At 44.4% G+C, this 26,873-nt stretch overlaps 2 protein-coding genes across 5 annotated transcripts in view; both read right to left on the bottom strand.

Moving 5' to 3' along the window:
- Window positions 1–13,755, bottom strand: part of Txndc11 (thioredoxin domain containing 11) — a 63,298-nt gene extending 49,543 nt beyond the window's left edge. Inside the window, exons 1-3 of the mRNA XM_051167348.1 lie at window positions 13,371–13,755; window positions 8,303–8,519; window positions 3,500–3,597 (exon numbers count right to left, since the gene is read on the bottom strand). Of these exons, the coding sequence (XP_051023305.1) occupies window positions 3,500–3,597; window positions 8,303–8,519; window positions 13,371–13,621 (566 nt within the window). The 5' untranslated portion in view covers window positions 13,622–13,755. The remainder of the gene's footprint in view (window positions 1–3,499; window positions 3,598–8,302; window positions 8,520–13,370) is intronic.
- A 4,250-nt stretch (window positions 13,756–18,005) lies between these two features.
- The window catches only part of Zc3h7a (zinc finger CCCH-type containing 7A), a 40,065-nt gene continuing 31,197 nt past the window's right edge, over window positions 18,006–26,873 (bottom strand). For 2 of the 4 annotated variants that reach the window (XM_051167335.1, XM_051167336.1), the window contains exons 17-23: window positions 26,786–26,862; window positions 25,762–25,895; window positions 25,294–25,399; window positions 22,508–22,616; window positions 21,626–21,759; window positions 20,884–21,047; window positions 18,007–18,457 (exon numbers count right to left, since the gene is read on the bottom strand). In XM_051167335.1, coding sequence (XP_051023292.1) covers window positions 18,268–18,457; window positions 20,884–21,047; window positions 21,626–21,759; window positions 22,508–22,616; window positions 25,294–25,399; window positions 25,762–25,895; window positions 26,786–26,862 — 914 coding nt within the window. In that variant the 3' untranslated portion in view covers window positions 18,007–18,267. Of the gene's footprint in view, window positions 18,458–20,883; window positions 21,048–21,625; window positions 21,760–22,507; window positions 22,617–25,293; window positions 25,400–25,761; window positions 25,896–26,785; window positions 26,863–26,873 lie in introns of all 4 variants that reach the window. The other 2 variants (XM_051167337.1, XM_051167338.1) reach the window with 2 other exon arrangements.

The following is a 26,873-nucleotide window of genomic DNA, read 5'->3' as shown; positions in this document are numbered from 1 at the left end:
CACGACAATGGACTAAAGCTCTGAAACTGTGAGCCAGCCCCAGTAAAATGTTTTCCTTTATAAGAGCTGCTGTGTTCATAATATAGAAACCAAACCCTCAGACAGTAGCTCAGGCTAGCTTCAGACTCACAGCAATTCCCCTGCTTCAGCCTTCATAGTTCTGAGTTTAAAGGCACGCAGCAAAACAGCTGGCTTGGAATGTTTGATTCTAAAGTCTACAGAAGCTGAGGACACAAAAGGCAGATATGTATTCCCATGCATCTCAAGATGACCTTCATTGCAATGCAAGGGAATGCTCATTTTAATGTCACATCTCTGGCAGCCTGCAAGATTTTAACCTCCCTACTGGGCATCTGTGTCCTTTTTCCAAAGCCAAAGAGTAACACAGGGTCTTAATAGGGTAAGTGCACCACCCCCTTCAGCATAGTCCTTTCTTTCTGCTGACCTCTACAAAAAAACAAAAACCGCCGGGCATGGTGGCACAGGCCTTTAATTCCTTTAATCCCAGCACTTGGGAGGCAGAGGCAGGTGGATCAATATGAGTTCAAGGACAGCTTGGTCTACAAAGTGAGTCCAGGACAGCCAAGAATACACAGAGAAACCCTATTGCAAAAACAAAACAAACAAACAAAAAAAAACCCCAAACAAACAAAAAACAAAACCAAGGCTGTAGAGATGGCTCAGAGGTTAAGAGCACTTCCAAAGGTCCTGAGTTCAATTACCAGCAACCACATGGTGGCTCACAACCATCTATAATGTACTGTGAAGCTTTCTTCTGGACTGCAGGTGTACACGCAGGCAGAGCACTGTTTACATAATAAATAAATAAGTAAATAAATCTTTAAAAAAAAAAAAAACCATTAAGCCTGAGATGGTCTGTAGGTGTGCACTTTATATTTAAAATCCATGCACTTGAGCCTTCAAAGCAGAGGAAGAACCCACAAGACAAGAAGCAGAGTGGGTGATGTGAAACCAATTTAAACAGCTTCCACAAGCATTTCATATACAGTGGAAAATCTGAGGGTAGAAAAGGTTGTCTAGCTAAAGAATATCAACTGCTCAGGAAAGCACTATGGGTCACACAACAGTTTATGTTAGAGGTGTAGAACGGGGAAGGAAAGGGCTAGAGACTCTGTAACTAACAGTTTGCTGATGACTGCTGTGAATCCCTACGAACGAGACCCAGGAGGAGGATGAGAAAGGCAAAGGAAACCCTAAAACTAAAGCTCTCACTCATGTGACCTTTCATAGACTGTGAGCTGTATGAAGCCTAAAATGAATGAGGCCTAACTGCCATCTGCTGCCCTAGGAGGCTGAGGCTGGAAGATCATCAGTTCAAGGCTAGCCTGCGATATAGAATAAGATGATCTCAAAAATTAAAATAAATAACTGGATTTGGTGGCACATCCAGCAAACGGGAGAAAGAAGCAGGCCAAGCTGTAAGTCTAAGGCCAGGCTGGTCTACAGATAGAGTTCCAGGACAGCCAGGGCTAGTGAGACCCTGTCTCTAAATAAATAAATAAATAAATAGCCCAAAGTCAGATTTTTCAAACATCACTTAACATTCACAGTAGGGTCTCAGCACATCTACAAAACCAAACATTAATATCTATGTAGCAAAAGTGGATATTGTAAAGCCGAATGTGGTTGGCAGATGTATATTTTTTCCAGCACTTCTGAAAGGTTAAGGCAACACCACTAAGTTGTAAGCCAGCCTGGGTTGTATAGTGTGACCATAGGGCCAGCCTAAGCTACAGATGAGACGCTTATCCAACAAAGCAAGGTATGGTGGCATATGCCTTTAACCTCAGCGCTAGGGAGGCAGAGGCAGGCCTCTGAGTTCCAGGCAACCCTAGCCTACATGGTGAGTTCCAAGCCAGTCAGAACTACATAGTGAGATTCTGTCACTACCCCACAAGTAAACCAACAAATAAATAGTGAGGTCCAGTCCATACCTCACAAATGGATGGATGGATGGATGGATGGATGAATGGATGGATGAACGAAATGAATAAATGAGTGAGTGAGTGAGCGGGCTGGAGAGATGGTTTAACGGTTAAGAACACTGTCTACTCTTACAGAGGCTCTGGATATGATTCCCAACACTAACATGGCAGCTCAGAAATACTGCAACTACAGTTCCAAGAGATCAGATGTTTTCCTTTTGATCTCCTTGAGCTCCTGTATGCATATACATGTATTAAGCATGTGCACAGATAGACAGACAGACAGACAGACAGACAGACAGACAGACACACACACACACACTCTAAATTTTGGGCCTAAAAGAGATGGCTCTGCAGTTAAGAGGATGTAATGGAGCCAGGCATGATGGTGCACACCTTTAATCCCAGCACTCGGGAGGCAGAGGCAGGCAGATCTCTGTGAGTTCAAGGCCAGCTTGGTCTACAAATCGAGTCCAGGACAGCCAAGGCTGTTACACAAAGAAGCCCTGTCTTGAAAAAACAGAACAAAAGAGGGTGTGACCACTCTTGTAAAGGACCAGAGTTTGTTTCCCAGCACCCATCTGGTAGCTCAACAACCATCTATCACTCCAGCTTCAGGGGTTCTGACTCTCTCTTCTAGTGAACACCTGCACTCACACCAACACACACACACACACACACACACACACACACATACCCCTAAAAATAAAAATTAAAACACCACAAGAAAAACAAGATAGTTTAAAATAAAAACCATAGGTAGCTTGTCATTTTCAGTAAAATGAATGCAACTGAAAAAAAAAAAAAAAAACCAAAAACAAACAAAAACAAAAAACCATGAAATATGAAGGTTCCATCCTCTGTCACCTCAGAACTATAGACATAAAATTATGACCACTAGTAATTTTCTTCCTAAAGAAAGAAATGGTACTACATCCACTCCTCCTAGGATCTCACCCATTTTAGGAAATCATTTTACTACTGAATTAATATTCCCAGGTATTTGGATAGCTGATTGAGACTAAGTTGTCCAGGCTAGCCTCAAATAACTCTCCTGCCTCAGCCTCCCAAGTAGCTTATATTATAGGCATGTGCACCACGCCTGGTAAAAGTTATCACCTCAAGCATGCTACCATACCAGGTTAACGGGCTGAGGGACAGGGTGTACTTCTGCATTGCATTACAGTTTTCAGTAGCTAAAATGTACAGTCATACAATGGAGTGACTCATACTTTTAAAAACAATGCTGTAACACACACTGGTGCTCGCAAGAGTAAGAAAGAACACTTTAAGAAATAACATTACCTCCTAATCCCATCTCTAGTTTGCTACTAGAGGGCAGACATACACATTGCCAGAAAAGAACAGTCACAGCACCCTGGCTGCACATGGCTAAGGTAGCCATCAGTCCCTTTACATTTCTTTATGTTCACCTCTGCCTATCTGTACTGTCCTCAATTCTCCACACTGACTAATAATTCTGCATGGAGAAGAAAGGCTCACTGAGAAACTGATGACATAGTGGGACTGGAAACACCATTGCCAGTCCTTACCTCCGATGATACAGATGTATTACAGGAAAATAGAAGAAATGCTTCTGTTTTCTGCATTTTCCCTGATTCCACCAACAGTTTATTGCCACAAACAACACCTGCAGAGGCAAAGAAGGTTTCACATGACTATGAATAGCAACTCAACAGTTACCAAAACTTACCAACTGTACAAACGGAACTCGTTCCCCTCTGTTGGAACAGAAAGTACTAAGAGAAACAAAAAAACAGCCCTGTTTTAAGCTTTCTAAGGTGACATTCACCACTAAAGTAAAAGATAGACCCAAGTTGTAGTTCACACTTGTAAATCATGGGAATAAGGGGCAGGGGTGGGGTGGGGTGTGAGGGTGAGGGAGTTGAAGTAGGTGGACCGCCATGAGTTACATACAGGCTAGCCTCGTCTACAGAATGAGAGCGTACCTCAAAAAATAAAAAAACAAGGAATGGAGAGATGACTCAGAAGAGCACTGGCTCTTCCAGAGGACATGGATTTGATTCCCAGCACCCGCATGGTGGCTCACAACTATGATTCTAGTAGATCCACTTCCCAGTGATCCAGTGCTCTCTCTCCTAGGGCACCAGGCATATACACAGGTAAAACAGCCATATACATAGAAAGTAATCATAAATCCTTTCTTTTTTTAATGAAAAATAACTGGGTGTGCTTTTAATTCCAGTATTTGTGAGGCAGAAGGAGGCAGATCATTGAGTATGAAACAAGCCAGGTATACATAGCAAGTTCCAACCAGCCAGGGCTACAGTGAGATTCTGTCTCACACATAAATACATACACTTCATAGAAAGACAGACCCTTCTCCATAGTTTAGCTATGACTCTGAGTTTGTCACAAGAGGAAAATTACTTGTTTTTAATGTTAAAATGAATGAGTAATACTTTGAAGGGATTTGATTTTAATTTAATTTTAGTATTGATTGATTGATTGAGGCAGGATCTTACCTGGCTGTCCTGGAGCTTACTATGGAGACTGAGCTGGTCTTGAACTCTTCCTGCCTCAGCCTCCAGAGTGCTAGGATTAAAGGCATATACCGCCATGCCCAGCTGAAGGGAATATTTTAGGTGGGAGCTAGGGATGTTGTTCAGTGTTGGGGTGCTTGCCTAACATTTGAAAGACCTTGGGTTGAGACAGACAGACAGACAGACAGACAGACAGACAGACACACACACACACACACACACCCCACAGCATGCTTATAGAGGTCAGAGGATAACTGTCCTTCCATTGTGTGGGTCCTGGGGATTGAACTCAGGTGCTTAGGCTTGGTGGGAAATGCCTTTACCCCACACTATGACTATTTTAAAAAATAAAAAAGATAATTTTTAGGCCATGTTCTTGAAGGTAGTACTAAACAGTGAAACAAACCATGGTTAAATATAGATTTACAAGTAGATGTTTAAGTATTTAGGGAAAAGTGTCCTTATCTGCACTTTACTTTGAAATATACTGAAACTAAGACAGATTAATAAAAGGACAGAACAGTGTCTCCACACTGGCACACGGGCACCTTGAAGGATCAGGACTGTCTGGTCTGTGAATAAGAGAGCCTAGAACTGGCTGCAGGATACAGCAGTGTCTTCCAGCTCTCCTGCCCCTGCCCACATGACACCATTATCCCCTCTCAAGAGTCACAACCAAATGTCTCCACTGACCTGAGCTCAGCAGCAGAACTGCGTCGAGGAGAACCTCCTGACTACAGAGGGCTGCATCATATAACAAAACAGTCAAGACAGCGTTCACAGACTTCATTGTTGTGTAAGGCAGGTGACACTTTTGTATGTGTCAAGTTTTTCATGAGCTATTCAGGGTCAGTGAGATGATTCAGTGGGCAAAAGTGTTCCCCAAGCCGAAGGATCTGAGTCCCATACCTGTATGCCACAATAGGAATGAACAAACTCCCAAACGCTGTCCTCTGGCCTCTGTGTGTGCTATAGCACATATTTACACACCATAAACACAAAATGTTGGGTCAGGTGTGACGGTGCAAGACTTTTAATCCCAGCAGAGCCAGAGGCTTGAATTCAAAGTCAACCTGGTCTACAGAACGAGTTCCAGGACAGCCAGGGCTACAGAGAAACCCTGTCTTGGGGGGGGGGGGGGGGGAGGAAGGTGGTAGAGATCTGAAGAGATAACACTGCGCACGCTTTTAATCCCAGCACTTGGGAGGCAGAGACGGGGGACAGCTGTGAGTTCAAGGCCAACCTGGTCTACAAAGTGAGTCCAGGCCAGGCCAGGCTACACAGAGAAACCCTGTCTCAAAAAAAAAAAAAAAAAAAGAATATATATATATATGTATGTATATATATATGTATATATATATATATATATATATATATATATATATATATATAGAGAGAGAGAGAGAGAGAGAGAGAGAGAGAGAGATATGACACTGCAGTTAACTGTTCTTCCAGAGGACCTGCTTTGGTTTCTGGAACCCATATGGCAGCTTACAACCACTCTCAACTTCCATTCCAGGAGATCTAATGCCCTATGGCTTTTGTGAGCACTGAGCACTCATGTGGTGCAGGGAAAACATGCATGCACATAAAATAAAAATAAATTTTTTAAAAAACTTAAGAAGTTATGAAGAAAGCAATATGAAGTCACCAAATGCAAAGACACCTTCAATTACTTTTTATCTTCAAGTATAGCACACATGCTCAAACATAGTGTAGACTCTTCAGAGTTTTTAGGGTCCTTTTTTCTTTATTTTAATTTATGTCTGTGTAAGTGTATGTTAATGTGAGGTGCATTTTCCTGGAGGTCAATATAAGCAGTTTGTGACCTGCTGATGTGGGTCTTGGGAACCAAACTCAGGTCCTCTGGAAGAACAACAAGCTCCCATAACCACCGTAGTCAGTGGTTATCTCTCTGGCCCCTTAGAGTCCATTTCTAAGTGAGAAAAAGCAACAATCTTTACCCATGGTTAAAGTCTCATTTTCCTTACTTAAAAATAGGGCACAATCTACCATCTTGCTAATTTGACTAAGCAATATGGCTCAAATGATTTCTGCCTGTTTCTAAAAATAAATTCACTCTTTTCCCTACCATGCACAGAGAACTGTAAGTTTTCAATTTAGAAGGAACTGAAAAGGACAGGTTGGGTCACTGTGGGACTTCAGCAGACTGCAAAGCCTTCACAAGCCAAGGCTATAAACACCAGCTTGGAGAGCTGTTGTGAAGATGAGCACGGTCCTTAGCACACAGGAGTACTGTTGTTACCACTCAGGATACACTGCTTAAACTAGCCACAAACTAACACTACGTTACCCTACATGGGAGACAGTTTGTTCTCCAGATTCAGAGATCTGGAAAGTAATTGGGAAAGTGGTGCTTTCTTTCGTGCTTTTATATATATATATACTTGCCTAGGGCTCCCTTAGAATTTGCGTCCTTCCTGAAAAGTTGATATATGATATGATATAATTTTCAATTTTCAGATCATCAGGCTTGACACAAATGCCTTTACTCATTAAGCCAGCTTGTCAGCTGTATATCCATATATGTGGGTGTATATATGTGTGTATGTATACACATAATTCACACACACAGTCTTTCTTTTGAGACAGGGTATCAAAAGGCATGTAGAAGAGGTAGCCACTGAACTCCAGACCCTCCTGTCACTACCTCCGAGTGCTGAGGTTCCTTTCTGGAAATATGAGCAGCGTAAGGAATGTACCTGGTATACTTACAGGTATAAAATAGTTAAAAAGACTATGTGGTACTAGACAGGACACCTAACCACAATTTGTAGTATTTCTTGTTTCTAGGAAAAACAACTAGAGTTCTGAATGAATTCTGCAGCTCAGGGCTCAACATTCACGCTAGCTCAAATCACGATTCTACAACACCATGGGCCCCTGGGAATCTGTGGAGTGCTTTTTGCTTGCTACAATGGTTAAGCAGAGCTACTATGCATGGAGAGCAATGTTCTGAGAGGTCCTGCAATGCTCAATACTGCTCTGCATAGGCCAGAGTCACCCTGTCATGCCACAGTAGTTAGAAATGCCTGCCTAGTACTGATGCTGGAAGAAGTCTAGTTTGTTACCATCCAAAGCCAGAATCTAAGTCCATGTTACGTGTGAATCCAAGGTATGGCCGCTTCGTTCGTGGAATTTCTCAGGACTAAGACTACTGTGTAAACTGAGGTAGAAATCGATCTAGTTTGGGACTTTCCCAGGAACTGCTTCCTATTGTGGACAGCCAGTTGTAATATCCCTGTGGGATCTGAGCCATCAACTTATCACTTCCACATCTGTCACTGTAGCCCCTGCTGTCCTAGAATTCACTCCGTAGACCATGCTGGCCTGCATCAGCCTCGAGTGCAGGGACTCAAAGTGTACTACATCACCACACCTAGCAACCTTTAGTCTTTTTATTCACAAATTTCTCCTGTATAAATATTAACATAGTTGGCTACAAAGCAGAGGAGAGAACTGACTTCTGCAAGTCGTCCTCTAACCTCCATATCTGCACCGTGGCCTGTGTGCCGCTTACAACACATAATAAGCACATCAGCTGGTCATGAGAGAGCTGGGATTCCTGGGCTCTACCACCAGCAGGGCAGTGACACAGAGCCTGGTACTGTGGGTGAGCTTCTTCCCACTCTTGCCACTTGACCATCCTGACAGGGCCCTTCCTGCTTCTTCATAGGCTTTGCGCCTGACATGGTCCTGAACACCTGAACACCTGGACATCACGGCCAATCTGGCACAATTTCTCTGAGGGGCCGTCCTCCCTGAGACACAAATTTGAAAGTCACTGCTTAGGTGGAAAGTGCACATTACCTGATCTGAAAGGCGGCTGGCTGCCTGCTCAATCTCTGCCCTGGCAGCGATGGACTGGCCACACCATGGGGCATAGAAGAAGAGCAACACCACCTCGGAATCCCGGCGAACATGCTCAGCATAGTCCAGCTGTCCCTGGAAGAGGTCAAGGACCGGAGACCTCGAGGAGAAAAAGCTGACAGGCGGCTTTGCTGGTATTATCACATCTTTTGCTCGACTAAAAAAGAATAAACACAAACAAAATTTCTCGGCTTACTTTCCTCTTCCATTACAGGTTTGTAAGGGGAGAGAGAAGCCTTTGTTAAGGCCTCTTCTGAGTAAGAAAATAAGAACTCACAAGTCACTGTGCTGAAACAAAAAGTAATACACTGTGCTAAGGTAATACCAGGCTAAGGCAATACAGATGTTGGGTATGGTCCTTGCAGCTGTGCAGTGAAATGGCATGATCCATGGTCTCACCGCCCACAACCCAGAATTCCAGCATCACCTCCTTGCAGCCTGACTCTCCACAAAAGCCACTGCTCTCTATGCATTGCTACTACCTCCTCCAAAGCTCACAAGTATGAGGAAACCCTATAGACCAACCATGAGTGCAGTGCCTATAATAGACACTTATAGTAGACCCAACTTTTAGAAAATATAATTTATTAAGAGGGATTGACCTATATCTATCCAGAGCATTCAGGGAAAAGCACCAATAACACAGACTTCTCCATATGGTAATAAAAATGAAGAATAAAGCAAGAGCCTTAACTGGAATGGTCTCCCACAGTTAGAGAGGCCACAACTGTCCCATCAGGTACAAATGAAAACAAGTAGCAAGAATACTCAACAGCATCAATAACTACAATTTTAAAAGATTAAGCCACTTAACTAAGAAGTAACTGCCAGTACAAAATAAACCTCACTTATGCATCACCTAAAAAAGATACTTTTTAAAACATGAAACCATAGAAGCCAGCACTCAGGAAGCACTAGCCTGAGCCACGTAAGGATACCTCAAAAAACTGAACACATAAATGTCAGTTAAAAGCACAATGGCTGGCATGACACCTCATGTGAATATTCGTACAATTAGATACTACTAAAGACTGAGAAAAACATACAGGATAAGGGCCAGCAAGATGGCTCAGCAGGAAAGGCACTTCCCATCCAGGCTAAAGACTTGGGTTCATTTCAGAGACTTATACGGTAAGAGAAAACCAACTTGTGGCAAGTTGTTCTCTGGCAACCATACATTCCCCAGATAAATAAAAGATGTCCAAGTAGGGGTTGGAGAGATGGCTTAGTGGTGAAGAGCACTTGCTGTTCTTGCAAAGGACCCAGGTTCACTTCCCAGTACCCACATGCTGGCTTACAACCATTTGTGACAATAGTTCCAGGGAACCCAATGCCCATTTCTGGCCTCAATACCATGCACACACAGTGCACTTTATACATATGGGCAAAACACTCATACACATAAAATATAAATAAATCTTTTTAAAACAGCAAGCAAGAACCTACTAATACATATTATAAGTTGAATGAATCTCAAAATAATTATGCTAGATATTAGGGGCCATAATGAAACACCAAAACAGGAAGAAAAAAAAAAAAAGACGTCAAAGGAACAAACTTACTTATTGAAACATTTCCCTGTTGTGGTCTGCCTGTGGAAGACACTTTCCTAACCTGAAAAGTGCAATCCCTTACACAACTATTCAGAAAACTGCCTGAACAACTGCTCTTGTGATTCAGACACAGGCAGAGGCTGCTGCCAAGGACCTTTCTTCCTAGAGGAGGAAGATGACAAAGAAACATGTATATAAACAATTAGCAATAAAAGCTACACAAAAGACCATTGTTGTGGGAGAACTCAGTACAGAGATATAATACTGGACATGGCAGTTTCTGATGAGGTGGTAATCACCTCTGAAGACGAAGTCTAAATGACAAGCACACAACCACGCAGAGGGGTGGAGAGGGTCCTGTGGAGAAAAGCGCTGTCTTCTGAAGAGATTCTAAAGGTTGCTCATTGGTGGAATTATTTTCCCACCATTGAAATGCATGCTAAGCTGGGCATGATGGCACACACTAATGATCCAGCACTCATTCAGCTAAAGCAGGACAGGAAGCTCCAGGCTAGCCTGGGTTAAAGTGAGAATCTGTCTCACATACAAAGCTCAGCAGTTACGTGTGGATACTGGTCCTGAAGGACTCATGTTGGTTTCCTAGCATCCATGTTGGGTGGCTCAGACCCTCCTGAGACTCAGGTTCCAGGGTGTTCTATGGCACTTGCACTCATGTGCACACATCCACACAGATGCACACATATACACATACTCATAATCCAGTGGGTTTAAAAAAAAAAAAAAAAAACGGATGTGGTTATATATATCTGTAATCCTAGCACCTGAGGGGTGAAGGCAGCAGAGTCAGGAGTCTTAAAGCACCCTGGACTACATGAAACCCAGTCTCAAAAGCAGATAAATAGAAAAATTGCATGCTTAGTAGAAAATAATGCAATCTGGGATAAGTATAGGTGATACCAACTTATAAACCGAACAAAAAATAAGCAGCTAGGAAGGAGGAACATGGCCCTCTGCTTTATCACAGACCCTTTTCACGTATGTCTCAATTTTTGCTTGACATTTTTCAAAAATTGTATGTAAGTCAGAGAGTTCCTACAGCTCTTAAGCTTATGTAGCAAAGAAAATAAGAAAGAAAAACAAAAAACAAGAGTTGGCTATGAATAATAAAGGCCTGGGTTTTTCTAACTAAAAAAAAAAAAAAAAAAGCATTTTACTGCGGTTGCACACAACCACTGTGCATGAGTGCAGGCATTCGCATGGAAGCCGGAGACAACTTTGTGAATCTGTTCTCTCCTTCCACTGTGAGCTCTAGAATCAAACTCACACTGTCAGGCTTACACAGTAAGTGCTCTGCCCACTAAATCAGACTGCTAGCTTGTAAATTCAATTTTTTAAAAAAAGATTGATTTATTTATTATGTATACAGTGCTCTGCCTGTCTGTACCTCTGCAGGCCAGAAGAGGGCATCAGATCACATTATAGATGGTTGTGAGCCACCATGTGGTTGCTGGGAATTGAACTCAGGACCTCTGGAGGAGCACTCAGTGCTCTTAACCTCTGAGCCATCTCTCCAGCCCCTGTAAATTCAATTCTTACGAAATTTATACCTTGAAATCTCCCTTCTAAAATGACACACATACAGCCTTACCCCTTATTCAATCAAACACACAGACAGACAGACACACAGACACACACACGCGCACATATGGACCTTTCTGTAAGACAGGGTATGAGGAAAACAAGCAGAAGAAATGCATGCAGACTCAATCTCTATAAGTAGAAGTGGATGAATATTAGATGCCCAAAAATCCACCTTCTTATATACCATCTACTCTGAATTCAGCTAAGCAAGAAACACTGATAGGGTCATTTATTTCAGACCTGGCCTATGAATAAATTAAATCTGGTGGGGGGGGGGGGGAGAAAGGACCTGATTTGTTGTTCCTTAAGCCTCTGTCCTCATTAAAGATTTTAAAAGAAGGAAAGGGGAACAAAAATGTCAGGGTCAGTTGTACCTCAGTATCTTGATACCAGTCTACCAGAAACTCTTTAAAAATTCATCTGCGTTTATTAAAAAGGCTGTCAAATTGCTGGCATAGAAAGTTGCCTAAGTAGGTGACCCTGCAGGCTCATTCTCCTGGCCAAAAGCAGGCAAGCTAGACTGAGACTCTCGGCTCTTCCGGACATCTCAAAGGTCATTCCTATCTACTAAGTCAGATCAAACCCTGAGGACTGTGCTCACAGCTGGACAAACTAAAGGAGATCAATTCCTTGAGGTGGGAGGAAGACTGTTTTCTTAATTTGAATCCAAGTGCCAAATTGCAATATTCCACCTGGTAAAATACTTTCTGTATTTTCCTTGTAAAGACAATAAAAGTCTGGTTGCCCAAGATTAAAAAATTCAAACTCCAGGCCAGGCATGGTGGCACACGCCTTCAGTACCTTTAATTCCGGCAGCACACAACATCTGGCACATGGCAAACACTAAGAAAAGTAAGTCTCTTTCTGCTGAAACCCCAGTCTTTTGACCCATCTTGACCACAGGGGCCTCATATTGTGTTCGCTACACTCAATAAGTACCTGATACATCTCCCTCTGGACAGAAGTGCCAAAAGCATATGTTAGGTGACTATAGATTTTATAAACTGAAATCTCAAATGATACACTGATATCTGCGTCTAGAATTATAATTGGAATAAAAATTTTGTATCTATGCAATTTCCTGAAGAGGCACATTAGCTTCCATTCTTCCTACACTGAACTCCAGCATATCCAGGCCTTTCCCAAGTTTCAACAAAAAATAAAAATAAAAAAATAAATGGCCAAGCTTGCCCAGACTCCAGGTCTTTGCACTTAACTGTTCTGTAGCGGCCACTCTTACCCCAGATCTCCCAACATTGCCCTGTTCCTTTCCGTGTGTAAGCTTCTAAATGTCACTTTCTTATGAAAAAAGGCCTTTCTGTTTGACCTACCCTATTCCTTCTATTCCCTGCCTAGCACTATTTCAATGAGAACTCGAGGGAACCGGGACTTTTGTCTTCAGCGTTAAACAGTGCCTAGTACAAAATGCACTCTGTCATTAGAGCAAATGCATATCTGGATTCCCAAAACTGACTAAGACTCCTACATGGCCTGTGAATCACTACAGTGTAGTCATTAAGGGAAATGGAATTGACGAAAACGGTATTATAGCCTGGGTGAGAGCTGACATGTGCACCCCGAGAGACCCCAACAGGTGAGAAGCAGCACAGACACACGGCCAAACGCCCTCGGTGCATAATTGCTAAGGGGCAGCACCCTGAAAGCTCTCCATGCGGTGCAAGGTCAGTGGGGGCCCGGCAGGAGGGAGAGCCAAGCCTGTAGCCATAGACAAGGTCAGGCTCGACTTCCCCGCGGGAGACGTACGACCCCCCGAGCCTGGAGGCCCGGGGCTGACCCCGCGCAGCCCGGCAGGCAGAGCTCCGGCCGCGGAGCCCGAGTCCCGGCAGCCTCACCTGCAGGTGAACTTGAGGGCGAAGAGCAGGGCGCAGCCGAGCGCCACGGCCCCGCACAGCAGCTCCGGCCGCTGGCGCGCCATAAGCGAGGCGTCGCGCAACCCGCGGCGGATCCGGCCCTCCGAGGACGCCGCCGCCCCGGCCGGGCTGAGGGAGCCGGAGCCCTTGGGGCCGCCGCCTCCACCCTCGTCCTCGGCGTCGTCGCTGTTGCTGTTCCCGCCGCCGCCGCCGCGGCCTCCGCATTCCGACATTACATGCTCCCCGTGGCCGGCTTTATACCGCCGCCGCCGCCTCCTCGGGCCCGGGGACCCGGCCCCGCACGTCGCTCCCGGACCTAGCAGCCAGCGGCGCCCGCTAACCCGAACTCTCCACGTCAGCGACACTTCAGCGACGCCCCGCCCACCGCCCCGGAGTCTGCGCGAATGCCGGCTCCCCTCGGAAACCACGCCCCTCTGGGCCACGCCCCCCGAGCCTGTAGAGTCTGCGTAGGTGCTCGCAGCACTCGCGGCCGCGTCATCCTTTCCCAGGTCCCGCCCACTGGTACAGTCTGCGCTGGCTTGCCCAAACCCAAGCTCGACCCCGCCCCTCATCCGCGGACTGCGCAGGCGCTGCATCGCCGTACCCGGAAGCTAGTTGGTGCAGCGTTTTATCGCGTCTTTCCGTTGGTAGCTCTTTCAGTGTACTCTCGGGGCGCTGTTGGTTCCTTACTCGATGGACTTCGGTATCATGACTGTCGCTAGTACGCTCATCTACAGATCCTGCAGAGCATAGATACAGTTTGATAGGAAAGTGTAAGCAAAATAAACCGTGTCCTCGCCAAGTAGTTTTTGTTGGTGGTATTTATCCCAGCCACAAGTGCAGATAAATGGTAAATTACAGTCAAGAAAAGAGCCGTGGGGGGCGGGAAAGATGGCTCAGAGGTTAAGGGCACCGACTGCTCTTCCAGAGGTCCTGAGTTCAATTCCCAGCAACCACATGGTGCCTCACAACCACCTATAATGTGATCTGATGCCCTCGTCTAGCCTGCAGGTGTACATGCAGGCAGAGCACTGTATACATAATAATAAATGTTTTTTTAAAAAAGAACCCAGACATCAGCAAAAGAATGCATATTGTAGGATTCTATTTCGGTGAATCCACAGAAACAGCAAATTCGTGATTACAGCTTGGGATGCAAAGGGAGTCAGGAGATCTGAGAAGTGATGGGTAAAAGGGTGGGTTTTTTTGTTTTTAGGTAAGTAGAATATTATAAAACTAGACATGGTGTCTGGCTCACACCTAGTATCCCAGCAGAGACCGGGGGGGCTGGAGAGATGGCTCAGAGGTTAAGAGCACTGACTGCTCTTCCAGAGGTCATGAGTTCAATTCCCACAACTATCTCTGATGTGATCTGATTTCCTCTTCTGGTCTGCAGGTGTATGTACATGCAGGCAGAGCATTGCATACATAATAAATAAAACTTTTAAAAATGCAGAGGCCAGCCTACAGAGTGAATTATCTTCACCCCCCCCCCCAAAGTTAGGCTTATATATGTTTATATGAATTGTGTATAAGTGATTTATTTTCTAAACCAGGTCTGGTGGCACACACCTGTGACCCCAACTACACAGAGTTCAAGGCTATGGTAGGCAATTTAGCAAGGCCCTATTTCAAAATTAAAAAGGTCTTAGTTGGGACTGGAGACATGGCTCAGTGGTTCAGAATGTGTACCGCTCTTTCAGAAAACCCAGGTTTGGTTCCCAACAGAGGGTGTTCACAACTACCTGTAACTGCAGCTCCCGGTCACCAGATCCCCACCAAGGTACTAATGGGTACACACCCACAGACACATACATAAAAATAAAATCTTTTTGTAAGGATAGTCGGGAGGGGAAAGTAGCCTAAATGTTTATTTAAAAGCCACACCATGGCAGGCTGGAAAGATGCCTCAGTGATTAAGGGCACTGGCTGTTCTTTTAGAGGATCAGAGTTCAATTCCCAGCACCTACATGACAATCACAGAAGTCTACAGCTCCAGTCCCAGAGGCTCTGACCTCCATGGACGCCAGCTGTGTATGAGGTACGCGTAACTGCAGGCAAACACTACATGTAAACCCTTTCCCGAACTGTCATTAGGGGACTGGAGGTGGCTCTCATCTCACCCACACACCTTCTCTGTCTAGTAGGATGGGGGTGGTCTCCCCACGCATGATCAACCTCAAATGTCCTAATAAGGAGATCCAGGCTGTGGCTGCAAACCAGAGCATGAAACGGGCTGATTTAGGCAGAAAAGGAATTTTCCGCAAAGATGCAGGTGGGACACAAAAAATGAAGAGTTTAAGGGGGGAAGTCAGTTGTATGAGACCCTAAACTTTGTTTCCTAGATTCTTAAGTTTAAGATAATGAACTTTTTCTCTTTGACCCTGTGATGCCGAGGTTGTGCTACAAAGCTCTGTCCCCAGGCTCCAGTTCTTTCGCCTTTAAGGACGTCTCACTGTATCTTATTCTCTCTGGAAAAAGAATAGATAAGATAGAGGCAAACAAAAGTGGCCGGTAAGAGTGGCTCAGGCTTGTTATCCGTGGCAAAAGCAGGTAACAAGAAAGGACTGGGGCCGTAGTCAGTGCAGAATGCTTGCTTAATATACAAGGCCGGAGGTTCACCTCCCAGTGCTGGAGGGAAACTTCTAGGTCTCTGAGGACTCCTATGTAGGGGAAACCAGTTTCTCCTGCTGCCTCCAAAGGCTTTTGCTCACCTGAACCACCTGCAGCTTGCCCAGACCGGTCTCCGGGTTTCTAAGCATCCAACCTCCTCAGATTCATTCTGAGGAAGTAATTCTGACTGGGCAACTAAAGGATTGCTTCTCATAGCCTAGATCCTGTCCTTAAAGTTCCTCGCGCACCCCCTACCCCGCTGGCAGCATGCTGCCTACCCTAGCCCACCACCAGCCCCTGCTAGTTCCCCCCCTCCCTAGCTGGCCCCTGCCTCTGACAGCTACGAGGGCTGCAGAGAGACAAGCTCAGCCCTTTTTCTGTCTCATCTTACACAGCCCTCAGTAATCTCTGCCAACAAGCCAAGGGCCTGTGAAAGGTGCTAGATACAGTGCCTCTGAGGAGCCCACAGCTCCTAATTCCAGAAGAGGCTGACCTCTTCCTTCTCAGCTAATCTGATTTCCTTCAGTGAGATGTGTAAGAGCCCCGAAGGATGTCAATTAACATGCCTCTTAGTCTAAATCCAGAGGCAACTGAGTAGCGAGAAAAGCCATTTCCTTTGTGCCTTCAGTTGCAGTTTATCATTCACTGTCCAAATGTTTATAAAAAAAAAAACAATTTATTGGGCAAGTTGGTGGTGGGGTACACCTTTAATCCTAGCACTTGGGAATCAGAGGCAGAAGGAATGCTGAGTTCCAGGCCAGCCTGGTCTACAAAGCAAGTTCCAGGACAGCCAGGGCTACACTGAGAAACCCTGTCTCAGAAAACCAAAAAACATACAAACAACAACAACAACAACAACAACAACAAAACCCCACAAAATCCCCAAGATGGCTAAAGAGGTAAAAGCACTTGTTGCATAGGCCCAGCAGCTTAGTCAACAGAACCCTGTGAAGGTGTTAGGAGAGACCTAATGGCAGAGGTGTCAGCCTACACTGTGTACCCACATACATCATGTACACACATACACAATAATAAATTAGAAGAGAAAAGAAAACCCACCGGGTGTGGTGGCGCACGCCTTTAATCCCAGCACTCGGGAGGCAGAGGCAGACGGATCGCTGTGAGTTCGAGGCCAGCCTTGTCTACAAAGCAAGTTCAGGATAGCCAAGGCTACACAAAAAAAGAAAGAAAGAAAGAAAGAAAAAAAGAAAAAAGAAAACCCAGCTTACTTGTAAAGCCAGCTTGGGGGTGCAAGCTTATAACTAACTCTAGTATTTGAGAGGTGGAGAAGGGAGAATTAGGAGTTTAAAGCTGGACTAGACTGAACTATTTAAGATCCTGTCTCAAGCCAAAACAAAAAAGACACTTTGGGCTCAGCCTAGCAATAGAGGCCTATAATCAGTTACTTAGGAGGCAACAGTGGAAGGGTCACATGTTCAACCACCACAGAATAAAATGTAAAAACAGATTGGTGTGTAGTTCAAAGGTATACTGCCCACTTAGCATGTCCAAGGTGCTGGCGTCAAAATCAAAAAGAACCTGTAAAACCTGGTTCCAAATATTCTTTATGGAGAAAGGACCACACAAAACTATGAAAATCGTCTCTCTATAAAATCTTTTATTACAGGCAATATTGGTCCATACACTACACAATACCAACAGTACAAGTTTAATCTTTCAAAATCATCATTTAAACAGCAAAAGACCAAGAAATAAAATTTATGTCAATTGATTATTTTCAAAATATTTTTGATATACATGATCATCAGTTCCCTTATCACAGTGAAACATACAAATACAGAAAATACCCCATTTAACGGATACTATTGTTAAATGGTTATTTGGCTTAAAAATCTGAGTTAAGAAAATCCTTTTTAGCAACCTACATAGAGATAAGTAGCAAACGTTATTATATTAAATAAACTCATTCCACTAAAACACATAAAGAATTCCGTCCATCATGTATCCGACCCAGTGTATACTCACTCTCTCACGTCACTGTTCTTATCTCAGAGAGCCATCCTAGGAACCTTATCCTCCTCCCCACACACCTCATCCAAAGTCTGTTCTTCATCTGACGCCAGTGGCTCCGCAAGAGCTTGGCCAGGCCTGTCAACAGCCATTTCCTATCTACTGTGGGTTGCTGCTCAGGAGGAACGATAGATGCCAATCAAGCAGAAACTCTGCGGCTCCTCTGCTACGTGCCTTTCAACACTTCTAAGTTTTCTGGTCAGTGCTCTGATTGGGTTACATAAAAGCCAGCGAATTACTTTAAATCATTAAACAAAAAACTATATTTTCCAAAGTCATTATCATTTGGGGCAATTAAGTGATCTTTTCGTGCTTTCTTGAGTTTCATCTGTAGGGCCTTTCTTCTTTCTTCCCATTCATCAAGTTCAGCATTTCCATGTGCAAATTTACAGCTGCTTCCTTCTGTGCAGGCGCCATTCATATACCTGTTAGGAGGAGGCAGCATGGTTGGAAAAAGTGTCAGGATTCTTGAAAGCCCTGTGGCCGACCTGCACACATCTTCTGCAGTCACAAGTTGTTTCCCTCTGTTTTGCACAGGGTCTCCTGCCTACTAAGCACATGTTCCTTCTGACCACTGAGCTGCATCCAGACCCAATTAGGAAGCTTAAGCCTGGAAAATCAATCTTTTACAGGCACAATATGCCCAATAGGGAAACTAGTACTATAAACTATTTAAAAGCATTCATCAGAAAGTGCCAACTAGGCCTGGGGCACAGTGCTTGCTCAGCATGTGGACCCCAGAGGAGGATCGCTGGGTACCCTCCTCTTATCGTCTCGCGGAACCTAAGCTAGGCTGGTGGAGAGGAAGCTCCAGCAATCGCCCCCCATCCTTCCTACATGCAAACATGTCTGCCATTTTACATGGGTTCTGGAGGTTTGAACTCAAGTCCTCCTGCCTGTGCACTGTTATTGCAGGATGTCTGATTGCACTGTGAACCCTGAGATTCTGTTGTTTCTAGTTGTAGTGTGGTTCAGACCCAGCACACACCTTTAATCTAAGAGCCTTCTGGCTGAATATTATAAACAGAGTTAAATCAACCAACCATAGGTCAAGAGGCAGAACAAGCAACCAGTTGACAGGGAGTGAGTATAGGGGAAAGACAGAGTAGGAGGAAGTGAGGGGCATGGATAGAAGGGACGTGCACTTTCAGGTTCTCTGACAAGTGTTGGAGGATGGTCCAGTGTATTTTGATGCTAATTACTGCTTGCTGTCTCTGTGTCACAACTTTTTACCAATAAAAGGCAGGGCAAATGAGATAGGTGTGGCTAAGGTTCTGGGGGCGGGGGTAGGGGGGGGGGGGGGAGAACACCTTGGGAAGAGGAAGAAGAGAGACTAGAGGAGAAGAGGAAGGAGGCCGTCGTGGGTTAGATGGAGGAGAAGCACATGGCTGGCATGGATGGAGAATCTGACCCAGATGAACATTAGCAAGTATTTGGGATTATGGATGAGAGGTAGGTTGATAGAAGTTATTAGAAGCAGATGGCATGGGATTGAGGCAGGGATCCCATACCTACCCCACTATGGGAAGTACTTTAGAGGACTGATGTCTGCCCTGCCCCAGGTGAACTAAGGTTGTTTAAAAATATAATGGGTGTCTGTGTCTTGATTGATTGCTAGCAGGTTTTACCAAAGTAATAATAATAGGCCTAATAATAAACATTATTAGGAAATACTGGTAATTTAACAATAGAGAAGAGATTTTTTCGGGAAGTGGCTAAGTACGAAGGTCAGCTGGGTCATTTCTCTGCCCCTCCGAGATAGCAGGCTTTCACCCCACCATCTGGCTCCCAAGTCTTTATTAATCGATGATTGAGATTTTGCTAAAAACAACAGTAAGTAGTGCTCATACTTGCTAACCCATCTTCCCAGCCTCAGGGTAGGGGGGTTAGGTGTTAAAAGAAAAAGATTTTAACAATCTTATGATTTTTAAATTCATCAAATGGGTGGTAGTGGGCACACACCTTTAATCCCAGCACTTGGGAAACAGAGGCAGAAGGATCTTTGTAAGTTCGAGGCCAGCCTGGTCTACAGAATGAGTTCCAGGACAGCCAAGGCTACAGAGAAACCCTGTCTCAGAAAACAAAACAAAACTTCATGAAACAACATTTTTTGTTTTGTTTTTTTCTTGTAATACTGGGCCTTGTGAGCTGTGTCCCCAAGCCAAAGGCTCTTAGAAATTAAATGTAAACAGTAATTTTGTTTGCTCTTTTGAGCATTTACTGTTCTCTAAGGTAAGTGGTGGGAAAGGCCAGTTCCTGAGGAAAAGTAACCATAGCCTAGCTAGCATCACAGCAGCCAGCTACTGAGACCTCGGAGTGAGATCCTCCTGAGTGCTGGGACTAAAGATGTGCACTACCACACGGCTAATACTTGTTTTTAGTTTACGTGTGTGTGAGTATACCTGAGTATGTATGTGTACCATGTGCACGCGAGTGCCTACAGAGACCAGAAAAGCCCTGGAACTGAAGTCGCAGGTGATTGTAAGCCACTTGCGGTGTGTGGTGAGAAGCAGATCTGGGTCCCCTGCAAGAGCAGCAGGTGCTCATGACTGCCGAGCCATCCCTCCAACACAATGCAACATTCTAAATTTAGATTTAAAATATAACTTAAAGGCCACCTCTAATTTAATGACCGTTTATTGTGAGGAAAGATTGTGACAAACGACCTGAGAATCCACAGACGGGAAGAGTGAGTTTGGATAGGCATGCCTGCGTATCCTTCCAGGGCCTACCTGGGCACGGCACCATCATGAAACGGTACCACTCCCATCCTACGCTGTCTGCAGACACAATGAGCACAGAAGCACGTGAGCTCAGCTGTTTCCCAGGGAGCCTGCAGGCGCCTACGTACCTCTCACAAATGCTGAAGTAGCCGGTGGGGAAGCGGTGCTGCCAGCAGTACTGGTCGTCCTCAGTGTGGAAGACCTTCTCCTTGTGTTTGTCGGAGGAGATATGGCCTTGCCACTGCTTCTCACTGTTACAGTTCTTCCCACACATCCAGCAGTGGAAGTCCACCTACAGGGTACAGGAACATGGGCTGCCTGAGAGCCTCACCTCCCACTGCTGCCTGAGCTCAGGCCAGGCTCCACTGTGGGGAAGTGACAGGGGGACATATAACCCAAAACCAGAGGTAGTATCAGCACAGGGCCAACTACAGGATGGGAACATAAGCCAACACAGGAAACTGAGGCGTGGGCGGCAGAGAAGCTGCTGTGCAAAGGCAGCAAGTATTCTGGGCAGAGTCAATACCCTGAGAAAAAGCAGGAGCTGCACACGGCCGGAGTAGGCCAGCTCTAGACGGACCAGCAGCAGCTCCCACACACAAGTGAGCCCAATCACCAGATTCCCACCAGGCACCCAGAAGGTAAAGATGCATGCTAGGCAAGGACTCTACCCACCGGGCTACATCCCAACCAACCTTCTTTATGTTTTTGAAAGTAAGACTTCAAGCAAGAATGTCTCAGCACAAGGAGACTTAAGCTAATGGCAAAAAAGCACAGAGGAAAGAAGAAAACAGAGACAGACTGCAGGTGGGAAAGGAAAAGGCTGCATGGGCCGCCCTGAAGCGCAAGTGAGTGATCAATGGTACTTACAGTAATTTCAGCATAATCTGTGGGCATGTGGATCTGTTTCCCATTGTCTTTGTTAGAGTGACTGGCTACATCATCACTTTTTTCACTTTTTTGATTCTTTAGCCAGAGTTCATAAAATTGCTCTATATCATGAACTGAAGAAAAAGGAATTGTGTTCAGCAACTATCACAAGATGCCATTCAAATACATACACGAACATGTGTATTTCCTATCAGTAGCTATATTTTCTGCTTTTTTTTTTTTTTTTTTTTAAATTTATTATGTATACAATGTTCAGCCTGCACGTACACCTGCAGGCCAGAAGAGGGCACCAGATCTCATTATAGATGGTTGTGACCTACCATGTGGTTGCTGGGAATTGAACTCAGGACCTCTGGATAAAACAGTCAGTGCTCTTAACCTCTGAGCAATCTCTCTAGCCCCAGTAGGTATATTTGCAAAATGGATGTGACACATGTTTAATCCCAGCACTCGGGAGGCAGAGGCAGGCAAAAAAAAATCTCTGATTTTGAGGCCAGCCTGGTCTAGAGAGAGAGTTCTAGGACAGCCAGGGATACACAGAGAAACCCTGTCTCAAAATACCAAAACAAAACATTTTGTTGTAAAACTATTTAGATTCAAAAATGAAATACTGTCTGAAGCGCCTCTCAAACTCCCATCTACCTACTTAATGGATCACAACTGAAGTGATCTTGTTTAAAGCCGCAGAGGACCTGAGCTATCCTGGACAGCTTTTAGGGAGGATGCCTATTCCATGCAGGGTGTGGAACTGCTGATTCGCACCCAAATGTGGCCGCACCAAACCCAAGCTGTGCAAGCTGCTCGCTGTGCTCATGGAAAGCTAGACTTCACAGAGATCACGGACAGAGAACATGAACTTACTTCTGTTGTCCTTCATGTAAGTCCACACTTCTCGTTCCTCATGACTATGAGCAAATGAACAATTGCCAACAAACTGACATTTTTTTCCATTAGCAATATGGTTGCACAGCTGTGTAAAGAAAAAAATATATATATAATACACACACACATATATATATGCACACATGTACACACACATGCACACACACATATACAACTAAAGACAGGGCACTGCTTAGTATAACTAATTTTTACAGTAGAGCAAAGTCTTATTATCCACACTAATGCGTAGCAGTACAAATTTTAAGATTAATTCTATTCAAATGGGCCATAAGCCCAAAATACATGATAATGATAGCAAACATTTTACTTCAGAACATTTCCCAAAGAAAGCGAAGCAGAGAATTAAGGAGTGAAGATTTTCTACAAAATCACACACTGGGGATCTACCTCAACTCTGCAGTGAACATCTGATGCCCTCCCTGTCAGGTGGCCACTTAACTGCCCTCTTCCCATTAACTCAGCATGCTCCAGAGGCCACTAGATACAGTGCCAGGAAGCTTCCAGGCTCACAGTGGCAATGACCCTATACTGAGAGCTACCTTAGACACAAGTCATTAGATACAGTGTATCTGAAGACTCCTACTAGTAGCACTAACTAGGTCAGGGGGTTAGCAGGCTTTCAAACAGCACTCCTCTGCTTATGTGGAACTTAATTAACACTGGAGATAGGGAAGCACTAGGAAAATAAACCAGAAAAAACTTCGATCTCCAAGAAAGCTCACTCTGGGCTAGAGAGGTGGCCCAGAAGTTAAGAACACTGTCTGCTCTTCAAAAGGTCCTGAGTTCAATTCCCAGCAACCATATGGCGGCTCACAACTATCTATAATGAGATCTGGTGCCCTCTTCTGGCCTGCTGGCTCACATGTAGGCCGGACACTGTATAAATAATAAATAAATCTTAAAAAAAAAGAAAGAAAGAAAGAAAGAAAGCTAGCTCACTCCTGGCCAGCTGTGATGCTAGCTGGGATATGTTTGCTTTTCCCCAAGAACTGGTCTTTTCCCCACTTACCTTACAGAACAGTAAATGCTCAACACCTGCTTTTGCAAAACTTTCAACACTACATTTTTTTCTGGGATGAAAATTGTAACCCACATGAAAACCTACATGAGGTCAGCAGTCTATTTAAGAAGTCACCTTCATCACTGACTTGGGTACATTATTTTTGTTTGTTTTCTTTTGTTTGAGACAGGATCTTTTTTATGTGGCCCTGGCTGGTATGGAATTTGCTTGCTATGTACACCAGGCTAGCCTTAAACTTGTGGTGCCTCTCTTGCCTCTGCCGTCTGAGTGCTGGAGTCACAGGTGTGAGCTGCCACTCCTGCCTTATCCAGTCTTTCAAAGATAAGGAACAGGGCTCCTCACATTCAAGAGTAAAGGAAAATCAACAGTCCTGGGCAGCTGCCTCAGGAACTACAACAAGAACCATTTATTTGTTTTGGCAGCACTGGGGATTGAACTCAGAGCCTCCCACATGCTAGACAAGTACTCTACCACTGAGCTACAAGCCAGCCCAGTAGCCCTGTTCTAGCCAAGCCTGTAATACAAATACACCCTCATCCTTTAAGGCCCAAGATTATCAATCTCCCCTTTCCATACAAAACCCATCTAGTTCCAGTTTAGATAAAATAGATCACTGCCTTGCAAAGATTGGCCTGTGACTTGCACCAAGCTTTCAAAAGCTACAAGGCACACAGGTGATGCAAAATTCATCACCTGCTTCCTCCATTTTCCCCAGTTATTCAGAGGGCAGCTCACTACAAGAGGACCACATGCCTTGCTTTTCCGGTGAGGCAATCTGTCACGTCTCCCAACTGGGGGCAGAATGTGCACTGTTTGTCAATATTCCACCTGTCTCTGTCAGATCACACACTGTGACACTTCTGGACTTTGCCCACACGCTGTCTTATGAAAAGCAAAGTTCACAAGCAAGTGTCCTGTCTGGTTATTGCTACTGCCATGGCCACTTAAGGCCCTCCCAAAACAAGAGGTGTCTCTGCACGAGTGAAGTGCTCTCCTTATACAAAGCTGGTCTGGGGTTCTCCTCCCAAGAGATTTGGATAACATGAGTGTGCATCGTTGGCACTGACATTTTCTTCTGGATTACCTTAAGAAGTCTTAGATCTTTGAGTATCTTTATTTTATTTTGCAAGGGAGGGGGTGGTTTCAAGACAGGGTTTCTCAGTGTAGCCCTGGCTGTCCTGGAATGAGCTACGTAGGCTACACTGGCCTTGAACTCACAAAGATCCACCTGCCTCTGCTCCTGATGCTGGGATTAAAGGCACATGCACTACTGCCTAGCATCTTTGAGAGTCTTTTAAGCTTGTATCCCTTGTAGTGAAACAACCAAGGTACAATAAGAAAAATGAAAGAGAGAATTCACCTAGCATTCCTGACAATACAGAGAAGGTCCTGGGCTTCACCTCCAACTGAGACAAAATAAAAGGAAATCCTCATTCCCTCCCAAAAATAAATCCTTTGAAAATTAATTAAATTATGCCTATAAGTTTTTCTCAACTCTGGTAATTTCTTTACCCTAAGTAATCTATGAAGTACAAATCAATATGAAAACTGTTAGAGGCACACACATACACCAAAAGGCAAGGAAAAAAAACCAAACAACTTCAATTTCATTACAACTAATGAGCAGTAGCTAAAGGGCTTTGGCTTCACTCTGAATTAGCAGTACTTCCTAATAATTGGAAATGCCTAATTTAAAAAAGTGGCTTAAAAATTACGTATGTACATCAAACTGTAAAGGCATTTGTTTCTTTGTGGGGAGAGGACGGATGTTCATCCACTTCTTACGTTCAAAAGACATCGCTCTCATCGCACGACGTTCTTTGGTCCACCTAAAAAAGATGGAGTTCAGAAAAAACAACACTTGCGCAAAAACAAAACATACAAGGAGAGGCACAGCATGTGCACCCAAAGGACCAGAGATTTCTTCTTCTCAGCCCTTCTAAGAGATGCCTTACAAGTCTCTTTCTCTTGACATTCATCGGCATTCACTACAAATTCTAAGCAAAGAACGTGATCAAAGTGAAGAAAATACTACCTCTGAAATACCAACTACTATCTCCTTAGAAGGTTCCTCCCTTTCACTCTGTTACCACATCTAACCACCGACTTTTCAAAGGCCTGGTCTCCTTTCTCACACGCATGACCGTGCCCTATGGAGCACAGTGACTGACGGGCATCCACACATACTTACGAGTGCTGTGCTTTGGCACTGCAGTATTTTCTGTTCTTGTCTGGTTCAATGACTTGGCCATTTCTCAGACACTGAGCACATACAAACTTTATCTCCATGTTAAGTAATCCAGGCATTATTCGATTGCCAAGTACCTTAAACAACGAAACATCAATTATAATAGAAACCACTTTTCTAAAAACAGTACACTAGCACTGAGGAGGCAGAGGTAGGTGATCTATCTCTGTAAGTTCGAGGCCATCCTGGTCTACAGAGCAAGTTCCAGGACAGCCAGGGCTACACAGAGAAATCTTGTATCAAAAAACCAAACAAAAAACCAAAAAACAAACTAGTATACTAAATCAACATGCATTTTGTACCACTATGGCTTGGCTGTCTGACTATATGCCTTGACAAATGCATATATATTGGGCTGGGCGTGGTGGTGCACACCTTTAATCCCAGCACTTGGGAGGCAGAGGCAGGCGGTAGCCATGAGTTCAAGGCCAGCCTGGTCTACAAGGCAAGTCCAGGACATCCAGGGCTATCACACAGAGAAGCCCTGTCACAAACAAACAAAAAAACATATATATATATACATACATATATATGCTGATGACTAATCTAAACTCTTTGGAATATGCAAAGGAATCTAATAAAAACCAATTGTAGATGCCAACCTCAACTGGCAAAAGCTAGTTTTGGAAATGAGTGCCTTTTGAGTGCATCAAGGAGAACGACGTATAAACAAGCTAAACAAGGAGGGCGCAAAACTCCAAAACATGACCCCTCCCTTATCCAAGAACTGCCAAAGCCCAAGACCCAGGAAACAGAAAACCAGTGTTCTGCATCAATGGCAGATACTTCAGGCTGCCTTTTGCTTTTTTATGGCAATCAACCAAAGTGTAAATATTTTTCAAAGAAGAGTTATCAACTGAACAAGCATGAAGTAACAGACTGCAAGAATAAACCTGAGTCTATGGTCAGCCCAGCACCAGCCAGGTGACGCCACAAAGGCACAGCTCACAGCACACGCAGGCGATACCTGTGCTCCAGGCATGCTTGCTTCCAAACTTCTCCAATATTGTTTAGATTCTTGAGCAATAGCATCATGGGAGATACCTAGGAAATGT

The sequence above is a fragment of the Acomys russatus genome, chromosome 25, assembly GCF_903995435.1.
Source record: "Acomys russatus chromosome 25, mAcoRus1.1, whole genome shotgun sequence".
Lineage (NCBI taxonomy): Eukaryota > Metazoa > Chordata > Mammalia > Rodentia > Muridae > Acomys > Acomys russatus.
Note: the sequence above shows the minus strand (reverse complement) of the source record. Positions and strands in the feature narration are given on the sequence as shown.